The 12,139-nt window shown below is 38.1% G+C and overlaps 1 protein-coding gene across 1 annotated transcript in view; it reads right to left on the bottom strand.

The window, feature by feature from the left end:
- The window catches only part of MALRD1 (MAM and LDL receptor class A domain containing 1), a 215,277-nt gene that overhangs the window by 180,337 nt on the left and 22,801 nt on the right, over nt 1-12,139 (bottom strand). The window contains exons 9-11 of the mRNA XM_031614457.2: nt 11,469-11,676; nt 6,944-7,090; nt 3,040-3,149 (exon numbers count right to left, since the gene is read on the bottom strand). Of these exons, the coding sequence (XP_031470317.2) occupies nt 3,040-3,149; nt 6,944-7,090; nt 11,469-11,676 (465 nt within the window). The remainder of the gene's footprint in view (nt 1-3,039; nt 3,150-6,943; nt 7,091-11,468; nt 11,677-12,139) is intronic.

Raw genomic sequence — 12,139 nt, 5'->3', positions numbered from 1 at the left:
TGAGCAAACACCTTTCTACCCCCTTCCCAAGGGGAATATTAGCATTTAACATGTCTCCTGCATAGTTTTAACTTCCTTAGTTTTCCTTTCAGGTTACACACAGCCTGGCCCAGATTCTTTGATAAGAATACAGATGGAGCAGGAGGTTCGGCATGTCAGTAGCAGTTTCCTTCTGATACATCTTACATGTTCCCCTTCTCTGCTCATTGCTTCTTACTCTTCTTTCCCTGCTTCAGCTCAGGGCCTTGGTGGGACACAGTCCTTCAGCGATGCCCTCACTCTGACAAAGGTAACCATGCCATGGGCCCCTCACAAGCATGGGAATTGTTTATTGTATAAGATAATATCAAGATTTATTAACAAATTTAAATAATTCATAGTAATATTTTGCCCCTACCAGACAAGGCAAGGTGAGGGAAAAAAAAACTCTGCAGCGGGTATTCAAACACTTTAAAATGAGTTGTTTGAATGCCCATACCTCAAATAATCTAAATACAAAGAGTATGTTTATCAAATATATTTCAAAAAAATCTCCTGAGTTTTCCTTATGTAAGAAATAAAATTATTAATAATAAAAACGACCCTTGCTTGCTACATCTACATATTCCATTTTAGACTTACTTCTCTGTCGATTAAAGGGACTTAAGCAGAGAGCTGGGATTGAAATTTGCTTTTACAGTTCTAAAACTTTAAGCTAAATGAAGATGTTTCTTAGCTGACAACTACTGAATGACTCTGCTACAGCTGCACAAAGAATTTACTTCTAAGCTTCAATTAGCCAGTGAGGCATAATGTAAAACTGTTATCCCTCAACTCCTTTTTTTTTTTTTTTTTTTTTTTTTTAAATTTAACCACTGGAGCCAAAGAACTTGTAAAGCTATTAATAAACATAGATCTCTTTATGTAGATCCCTTTATCCTCTCAGTGGGATATCCAACATAGGACAACATCTCACATCTAAATACAGAGAACATAACACATCAATACACATTCTAATGAGCAACTGCTATTCCTTGCTGTTTCCCAGAAATAAAAGCCTACAGGGAAAATGTGGCAGAAAGCCAACCTTCCAGTTTTTAGAAACACTCTTTTTTCAGACATGTATAGCAGGATGAGAACTTTCACTGTTTTTTTGCTGAATCTTGGATCTTTAAGTATACACAATATGCGCATACTCAAAAATACCCTTAATTTCTGACTACCCTGAAGAAGTGCATGTGCATCTCTATTGAATTTATGTTTATTTGGAATACATACCAAACATTGCAAAAGGTCTTAACTGGAACTATTAATTGACTTACAAATTAGTTCTGCCCAGGTAACCTTAAGAGATTCTAAGATGAATTTATCTGAACTTGAAAAGTACATATCTACCTGCTATGAAAGTCTACAAAAGAGATTTGAAATTGCCTGGATGAATGCACTGTATGCACAAAGGTTATTGGTACTCCAAGTCTAGTGGAATAGGCCTCTGATGGGATTATGAGAGGCTCTCGGTGTTCCTTGCAGCAGCATTGTGCTTGATTTCATTCTGCATCTATTTTATTTGTGATTCTTTACAACAATATGATGACACATGAAGATTAGGGAGGGGCAGAGTGTGTAAAATGACAGAAAGGTATTCTTAAGCTGTTTACAATGCTTCCACTCAGCTGCAAGATCCAACTACTTAGCTGAGATCTGGTAACTCACCGATGTGCATGGGCTGTCAGCTACAGCATCAAATATAACAGATTTATTTAAGCCAACGCTTGTTTCAGATCCCTCAGCCTATCAAGACTTCATGCTGCTAAGAATAAAATTCTGCTATTTGATGGGCCTTCTCTGTGCTATTCTACCTTAGAATTTTTTTTTGATACAAAAAATTCCTAAATGAAACTACAGTTTCTATTTGACATTGATTTTGAAAAATTAGCAACCACAAACACAAAAAGATGATTTTGAAAAGCTTTCAGTATTTTTTTCTTTTCTCCTCACTGACTTCTTATATCAGGAGACATCACACAGTAACAGAATAAACACAAAACTCTGTAATCACACATTTTAATATAACTCCAATATGTCAGATGGTTTGAAAGATAATGAAAATCTAAAAAAGACTCAGGAAAAACAAACAAACAAACAAAAAAAAAACCATGAAACCATCCAGCATCTATTCACTTCATTTGGTGGGCAAAAAGGATAAATAAAAATGCAAGTACACGTTTTTGTTATATATGTATTTATATCTATTTCGTCAATTTCAACTTTAAAATAGTTTTGTTGAAAATGGCAACATTCTAATCAGAAAATGCCATTTTCATCTTTTACTCTCAGACTTGCTCTCTTTTTTTCCTTTCTTAGTAGCACTCCTGATCCCCCTTTTTCCTGTTATCTTTCTATTTTCTCAGGTCAAGTGCCATCCTCACTTTTGCATTTCTCTAAAGAGCTATAAGATATTTGATATACAACAATAACAAAGCCGAGCTACAAGTTAAATGGTTAATGACTGCACAGTTCAGCTTAATAAGCACACTCTTCAATTAATAAAACTTAGTGCATGTCTGGAGCATGATAGACAGTTCTCTCCAATCACTCTAGCACATTTAATCCATATAGAAAATTCAAACCACAGATCTGTAAAGGAAAGCTGGACATGGGAATATCCAGCTAACAGATAATAGCATGAGGATTCTTTGCCAGCTTTGGCTCAAAAGGCAGGCTTGATTTGACTGTGTGGTGATACGGTCCTAGTAATATTGTTCAGCTATGTTTTTCACAGCATAAAAACCTCTGAAGAATATCCGTAAATCTGAGCAAACTTACAGAAGCTTTAGAAAGAATAATAATCAGATAGAAAGGAAGCTAACCAGTCAAAAAAAAAAAAAAAAAAAAAAGTATATTGCTGCTCCTAAAATATTAGTCTGTTTCTCATTCTGCAGTAATTCAAATGGAGCTAGTTTTTCTGCAGCAAGGCTAAAAGCAAGAAAAATAGCATTTCAACACATCAGGTGACTGATAGTTTACAAAGGTGGGAGCAGGTTAATGTCCAAAAGTTACCTGACAGCAGGAAAAACCAGGGGACAGCTTGACAAGGAAGGGACTCCCCAGATCAGACATGGCTATCTCTGTGTGCATCTGATATGATCCACTGAAGTAGATGAATGTTTCTGTAAACAAAATTCAAAGAAATACGTCATGGTCCAATGGCAATAATTACCTCAGAGAGGTAACTATGTGCACTGTGAGGTGCATGAAAATTACTCATAAATGTAAATAAATGGAACAGCATTACCTTCAGCTCTACCCCTATGAATAAAGAAGAGAGAGCTGTACCAGCCAACCAGTGTGACAACCAATATCTGTATAAACAAAGAAAAAACAATTGCTGAATGCTCCTGTGATCCTGGCTCTTTCCTCATCAATAAAGTTCAAAGATGAGGAAAGAGGGTGAATTTGAAAAGGTGTTTCTGCAGCCATTGCTAAAATCATAGAATTGCTCAGGTTGGAAAACACCTTCGAGATCACAAAGTCCAACCTAAATCTAACCATAGTACCCTAACTCTAACAACCCACCACTAAATCATATCCCTGAACACCACATCCAAACAGTTTTTAAACACATTCAGAGATAACGACTCAACCACCTCCCTGGGGAGCCTATTCCAGTGCTTAACAACCCTTTTAATAAAGAAGTTTTTCCTGGTATCCAACCTAAACCTTCCCTGGTGCAATTTCCCTTAAGGCCATTTCCCCTTGTCCTGTCACCTGTCACCAGTGAGTAGAGACCAATCCAACTCTCTCTGCCATCACCTTTCAGTATTTGTAGAGAGCAATAAGGTCTCCCTTCAGCCTCCTATTCCCAAGACTAAACAGCCCCAGTTCCTTCAGCTGCTCCTCATAAGGCATATTCTCCAAGGCCTTCACAAGTCTTGTTGTCCTTCTTTGGACCTGCTCCAGCACCTCAATGTCCTTTCTGTATTGAGGTGCCCAAAACTAAACACAGTACTCGAGGTGGGGCCTCACCAGTGCCAAGTACAGTCCTGCTCACCACACCATTCCTGATACAAGCCAAGATGCCACTGGCCTTCTTGGCCACCTGAGCACACTGCTGGTTCATATTTGGCTGACTGTCCATCAGTACACCAAGGTCCCTTTCCATCAGGCAGCTTTTCAGACACTCCTCCCCAAGCCTGTAGAGTTGCCTGGGGTTGTTCTGACCCAAATGTAGGACCTGACACTTGACCCTACTGAAACTCATACAGTTTTCCTCGGCCCATTGATCCAGTCTATCCAGGTCCCTCTGTAGTGCCTTACTGCCCTCCAACAGATCAACACTCCCTCCCAACTTGGTGTCATCCATGAACTTACTGAGGGTACATTCAATTCACTCATTAAGACCATTGATAAAGATGTTAAATAGGAGTGGCCCCAGTACCGAGCCTTGGGGGACACCACTAATGACTAGCTGCCAGCTGGATTTAACTCTAAGACTATCTTGTCATGGTATCTTCAAGCACTTGAAATTCAGGAAATAAACTTCTGCAAAGAGGTGTTCACTTGCAGTTTTCCTGACTTTACTGTGCAGATGCACTGAATGCATCTTCATCTGTCCTCTTCAGGCAAAATCCTTCAGACCCATGTCTCCAAATGTTACAAGTGCATGCCATCACCTTGTTTACACCAATTCCCTCAGGCTTTATCACAGCCTAGAGAGAGCAAAGAGACTGCTGGAGAACAGCACCCTGGAGACTGAACCATGTAGACCACAGCTTAACCCTAAAGGACACATTTAAATTGGATTTAATAATGTTACAAACTGAATTTAGAATAAAAATTAATTTCCTTTAGGATGCAGTACTCACTCTCATCACAGCCCAAACAGTTTTAAGCACGCTAACAATGTTGCAGACCATGGGAGCTAATGGAATAAACTATATTTTCTCATGGGGTCTACAGACTTGACATTGTTGTCTGTGCTAGTGGGGATGAAAGCTTAATTAAAGATCTAATCTGAACTCTGGCAAACAAACTGCCTTTGGATTTGAACTACAGCAGATGTGCTTCAAACAAAGGTAGGAAAGGATAAACATCTTCAAGGGGCCCTAAAGCAGCATATTTTGAATGCCGTCAGTGCTGCCTTCACTGAATACTGAGACTTTTTCACGAAAGTCTATGCAAAACAACACTAAAGGCTGTCTTGTTTGTACATTGATATTACACACATATTGCCTTACATCTTGGAAAATCAGCTATTGTGCTGCCTCAGTCACACTCCATAGCCATTTATTTCCCATGGATACATAATGAAGCAGAGGGTTAGGTCCAGCCCTGTGTGAATAATCACAGATCTTTAGCTAGACCGGCACAAAGAGGTAACCATTCCAGCTCCGTGTACAAGCAGACATGCTGCACTCCACGGCATGAGGGAAACTCCCCTCATTGCAATGCAAAGGCACATCAAAGAATCCTCTCTTAATTTGCAGCTGAGGCTCTACAGTAGTCTCCTTAGATCTCCATTAATCAAAATTTGATGCTGCCTTCCTCAGGAGAGAAGAAAGATGAACACTCTGTGATGTCACAGATAACTATTTAAACCGAAAGGTTCTGATTTAACACTGACAAAAAACTTGATCAAATTCTGAAAGCCTTATTACAGAGCTGCGATGTGGCTAAAACAGGCACTGTAATAGATGGTTACAAAACCACACCAGAATAACCTTTGCACTTACTTACATGGGGAATGCATCATTACTGGGTTTGAGAGATAATGTGTGGTAACCTCAAGATCTGCCTGCGGTAGAGGCTTCAACCTTCAAGCCTGTAACTCCATATAAAGACACAAACCTACTATGAAATGATTCAGATATCAAAGCAGCTTAAGAGCCATAGCCCATATGGGCTAATTTAACATGCTTGTTACGCTGCAGAGAAGTTTCTTCAGGCCGCCTTCATTACAACTACGTCTCACCAGTGCCTAGAATAACCCATGTGAGAAATCTGCAGTCACATCAGTGCTCCAGCCTTTCTGGAGCTGTGAGCATTGGGAAGCTGAGAAAAAGCAACATTTGCAGAGAAACACTAATGAAGACTTTGACCTTCTACTAGTGTGAAATAAAATAAAATACCCAACTGCTACTCAAAAAGCAAATAGCAACCATTTGTTGCACTTCACCACTCAGGAACCAATAATATATGAACATGCAGTCAGAGTTATTAGATAACATGCATGCACATAATCACAGCCCACTAGAGTTTACCCAGAAAACAAATTTGAAATTCCTTTGCCTTTGAATATTTAAGGTAGAATAATTAAAGTTTCACTTTCCTCTAATGTGAAGATGTGAGAGAAGCATGGAGGTCAGAATGTAGAATAATATAAACCATTGTAAAAATTAATTTAAAGGGATATAGTCTATTCCAGTCTCCATTGGAAAGTCCAGTCTCCATTGGAAGCACCATAATAGTTACATTTTAATACAAGAAAAGTCATAGAATATTTGCAAGTGTTATTTGATAATAACAAGCATATTAGGCAGCTTTAAACAGTACATTATTAACACTTCAATTTTAGAAAAAAAAATAATAAACTAACTCTGTTGGAATCAACTTTTTCCAACTGAGTGCATTTTATAGCAACTAAGGGTAGAGAAAGAAATATTGGTTTATCCTGGAATCAAAAGTGATCATCATATGCGTGAACAAAGTTAGCTATGTCTGTTCAAAAGGTATGATCTCAAAAAATTCAATGTTGCATCCATTTTTCTTGGATTGTCCAGCAAACAAAAACAAGGTTATAAAGACATAGCAACCATATAATATCTAAGAAAAAAACATCTCTGAAAAACAGGCTCTCTGTAATGTAGCTATATTATATATGTACTATATAGCATACATTTCAAATTCAGTTTCATCAGATAGGCATCATTAAGAATGCTTCATATATGTGTATATAATCTCTCACCATGTCCAGATTCAGTTGCTTGATCTCTGTCAGGGAGTCTGCTGTCAAAGGGAGCCCCTTCTTTCATTATGTTCCACTTAGTATCACTTGTGTTCAGTGTTTTCCATCCACAGAAGTCAGTGTCAAAATTACATATGGTGTAATTAGCTGTTGTATGTAGAACAAGATATAATTAAGTTGAAGTGGATGCAACATTTTAATGACAATTCTACAGTATTTTATACTTGGATGTAAAAGGAGTTTTAATCAAGAAATCACTGGTATGTTTCACTGAAATGTGGATTTTTTAGCTGGAGAATAAGTTGTAAAATACAGGCAATAAATCAGGCAGGTCTCTCCATTCTTAAACTCAGAACTGCAAAAGAAATTAACTATAAAAGAATAAACTATATCTTATTAGATCTATACATAGGCTGCCATCAGTTACAGATGTATAATTATAATTTTTCAAAGACGAATTTTACTGGAAATTTGAGTGCATGGTGGAAAATTAAACATCTTGGTAGAAATAAAAAATAAGAGAGTTAAACTAAAGATAGGTGTTTTAAGGCTAAAAGACAGGTGATTTTCTTTCAGAAACATGTGGAGGATGTCCCCCCCACAAACATTTTGCATTTATTTGGTGTGGACAGGTATACCCTTCTTTGGGTAAGGAACTGGCTAGAGCGCTGTGCCCAATAGGTAGTGGTTAATGAAGTCCAGCTGGTGACCCGTTACAAGTGGTGTCCCCTAGGGGACACTACTGGGCCCATCTTGTTTAGTGTCTTTATTGATGACCTAGATGAAGGGATTGAGTGTACCCTCAGTAAGTTTGCAGATGACACCAAGTTGGGGGGTGGTGTGGATCTGCCTGAGGGTAGGGGAGTCCTTCAGAGGAATCTAGATAAGCTGGATCACTGGGCTGAGGTGAATGGGATGAGGTTCAACAAGGCCAAGTGCTGGGTCCTGCACTTTGGCCATAATAACCCCCATGCAGCGCTATAAGCTTGGGAGTGAGTGGCTGGATGACTGTGAAGAGAAAGGGGACTTGGAAGTGTTGCCTGGTGCTCAGCTGAACATGAGCCAGCAGTGTGCCCAGATGGCCAAGAGGGCCAGCGGCATCCTGGCCTGCATTAAAAATAACGTGGCCAGCAGAAGCAGGGAGGTAATCATCCCCCTGTACTCAACACTGGTGAGGCCACACCTTGAGTACTGTGTTCAATTTTGGGCCCCTCACTACAAAAAAGATATTGAGGCCCTGGAGCGTGTCCAGAGAAGAGCAACAAAACTGGTGAGGGGTCTGGAGCACAAGTCCTATGAGGAGCTGCTGAGGGAGGTGGGATTGTTTAGTCTGGAGAAGAGGAGGCTCGGAGAGAACCTCATTGCACTCTACAACTTTCTGAAGGGAGGTTGTGATGAGGAGGGGTTTGGCCTCTTCTCCCAGGCAACAAACAGGACCCAAGGAAATGGCCACAAGTTGTACCAGACAAGGTTTAGGTTAGACATAAGAAAGAACATTTTCCTCTCAGAGAGTGGTCAGACATTGGAATGGCCTGCCCAGGGAGGTGGTGGAGTTGCTGTCCCCGGCAGTGTTCAAGAGGCATCTGGATGAGGAGCTATGAGATATGGTTTAGTAACTTGTAGTAGCAACGGTAACGGGAGGGCGGTTGGACTAGATGATCTTGAAGGTCGTTTTCAACCTTGTAATTCTATGATTCCATACAAGAATTGAAGAGTAGGCAATTTTCAGAAAGACTACTGTTTCAAAAAGAAAATAGGAAGTGCTCCCAGAATTTCTTGCCAAGCACAATTTGCAGTGCTTACTAAGTATGTATGTTACAAATTTAAAAATATGTAATAGTAACCATACTGCTTCCAGTGCTTGATATTAGGCATGGTAACGCAAAACTTCATTAAATTAGATGACAAATAAAGAACAGGCATCGGCATGAGAGGATTCAGACATCAGCACGAAAGTGATTTTTTTTAATCTTTCAAATGATCTAAGAACTCTTTCTCACTTTCCATGTTTATATTAACTAGGATTTGTTCATTCATCTTTCACTATGATATAAGAGATCTAGAAGTGGTCTCTATTTAATAATAAAAACATTGATTTCGTATTTTTTTTTCACTTCATTAATTTCATCGATTTCAAAGACTGTTACATAGCACAAAATTGAACAAAATTTCTTCCCACAAAAGTTCTGATTTTTCAAGTTTTCAATCATATTTATATAGACAGAAATGACCAAATACAGTAAAACATGTAAGTATATATAAGTTCTTATAATAAACTACATTTTTACGTCCATTCATGTCAAGTTAACTTGAGCAAGAAGAAACATTGTTTTTCCTTCCCTATTGCAATGAAGCAAAGAAAAACCTTAAAGTGAAGAATCCTTCACATTGCTAAGACACAGCTGTTTGCCTTTGTTTTTATTCAGTATGGAAGTCTGACAGCTCTGCATCATGAGAGCACTTCATCAAAGAAAACTACTGAGGATATGTTCAAGGATAGATGCTAAAATACCTAGAAGAATAGAGGCTAAAATATGCCCTATTGTACCAGATAGAAATTTGTATTGGAATTTAATGTGAATAGATATAGTTCACTCAAAATATCACAGAGGACAATGTCAAGATGACATGGAAAATATACACAATGGGAAGAAAGGAACAAAAGAAAAATACAGGACAGTTTTTGCTTTAGGTCTCTTTTGTTCAAGACTGCAGAAAGTGCCAGAAAGACAAATTTTCTAAGCTGATCAAACTGCTGAAGAAACAGGTTTCACCTTTAGAGTTCTCTTTCCTGAAAGGGCGTGTACATATGAAGTATTCAAGACATGTATTAGCCATTAAAATAGACAACCTTAAAGAGTTGCTTTTATTTTAAAGGTTTTTTGTCTTCTTTCTTCTCAGTTATTAGATCAAAGAATCAAACATCTGCTATGACTCCCTCATATTTTAGAAAATCACTTTTTCCTCACGTTTTATTTTTGAGAGGATGAGCATACTTTTGTGTACTGATCAAACAAGATGAGAGCTTTAAGCTGAAAGTGTTTAAACAAAAAGTGAAGCATATAATCTCAATATCTCAGGTTAAACTGAGAAACTGTTAAACTTAATTTCCTTAAATTAAAACATACTAGAAGTGAACTGATAATCAGTGCCACATAGTAAACCCACTGAAACTGCAGAGGCAACAGCAGATAGCAGAGTGCTAGGCACAGTTCTGGAAGAGGATTATACATTCCCTGGGTCAACACCTTAATTCCAAAGGTGCCACAAAGGACATCACTGACTCCCTTTTCTTTCTTCTGTGCACTCTTCAGTTTTTCTTACCCAACTACGATAAAAGCAATATTACCTGGTGACTCCAACTTCTTTTCTTGTACACAATGATTACACACTGACTATACTCAGGCTACTGTTTTTCAATTACACAGTACCAAAGCTCACTGTCCAAGCTGCAGAGTTTAAGATTAAAAAGTGTAATAGATTGTGTGCATAGAATAATACAAGTATTCATATTTAAAATGGTATTTCAAAATTCACACATACAACTTTTTTCATAGATAGTTACTGCACGGCTCTTAAAGTGTTTGAAAGGAACAGAAGGTTAAAACTGTGAAATAAAGAGAACTCGGTCAAAAACCGTTCCCGAATCTTCTCAGTGAATTTGAAAATAAAACATTAACAGTGTCCTGCATCTCGCTTCTCTGAATGACCCACAACATTTTAATCTGCAGCTCCCCAAAATAATCTATATCATTACTGATACACCTGAATAGGCATACAGCATATACTGAATACCTTTAATATGCGTACAGTTTTCATCTGCAATACACATTTATGTGTTGCTGTCAATAGAAATAGGTTATCACCTGTTTGTCACTAGCAAACAAGTGTACTCTGCACAAAAGTTATTTTAAAAGCTGCAGTCACTAAAAATAGTTTTAAACTGAGGTCTAAATCATTTCACAATTCTCAAACATTTGCCATAATTTTCTTTTCTGTTTTTTGCTTTTGACTGCACAGTGAAAACTATGTCATCTAAGCAAAGTTACTTTCAACTGAAAATATGATTTAGATAAACCTCCTGAAATATAGCTCATGTCACCCAATATATTTTTTCTCCTAAAAACTCTGACAGCCTAAGTTAGAGAAGTGTTCTAAATGAAGTTCTATGGCAGATTTCAGTTCCTTTCAAATTAAAAAATTATGGATTGTAAACACTGAATGCAAGGGACACATTTAGACAAAAGTGTGCAAAATTTTGTGGTCCTACTCACCTTTCTAAACCCAGAACATATTGCTAAGATCTGACAAAGAAACAGAAAATGGAAAAAAAAAAAAAAAAAAAAGAAAGCAATACACTATGAACATGGTCATAAATTCGTATAACAGGAAATATACTAGGAAAAAAAAGAACGCAAATAAGTAATAGAAGTAAGCTTTCTTATTTTTTCTTGCCATTCCTTAGATAGACCTATTTAGGTTTCACTATTCTCTTCAGCACTTTATCCTTCTAAAATTCACTTACAGCAAGCTCCTGGATCCTCATCACTGTTGTCAGAGCAGTCTGGGTAAAAGACACAGGACGATCCAGGCTCAGTAGATTTCCCATTAGTGCAGGTGAATTCTTCTACAGAGCTGAAAGCCGAAGGCTCTGAGCGTGCGATGTCCACAAACTGGATGTTATTTAAACAGATGAAGCCTGTCCTGCTCTGGATTGTTCCCTTAAGTGTCAGCTGTGCATTGTTAAAGTTAAAATATTTGCATTAACAGACATAGAGAAACTTTTTTTCCTACTGTGAGACAGTAATGCCTTATTTGCAAAAAGCACTGGATGCCTTCTGTTAGAGAATGAAGTCAAATTTCAACTGTCTCACTGGTCCATCTGACCAGTTTATTACAAATCCTAATCAATCAGAGATGGGGAAGGGAAGGCTGGCAACTATTACAAATTAGGATGATGGGCTAGGGAAAGCAAGTGATAGGAAAGGAGCAAGAATTATGTAAAGTGGGGATAGTCACCACCAAGATCCAGCAGCGCCCTATTGTAGTCATGTGCAGAGGACAGAAAGCACAAGGGAAGAAAAGGGGCAAGGATATCAGACAAAACAGAGAGAAACTAGAATAAACACACTTTGAAATGTAAGCAGATAACTTTCTCTAACTTCCTGTGCCCTTTAGTTTGCAGTCTAAAGAAGC

This window comes from Phasianus colchicus, chromosome 6 (assembly GCF_987193195.1).
Source record: "Phasianus colchicus chromosome 6, bPhaCol1.hap1.1, whole genome shotgun sequence".
Taxonomy (NCBI): Eukaryota; Metazoa; Chordata; class Aves; order Galliformes; family Phasianidae; genus Phasianus; species Phasianus colchicus.
This window is presented reverse-complemented; position numbering and strand designations above follow the sequence as displayed.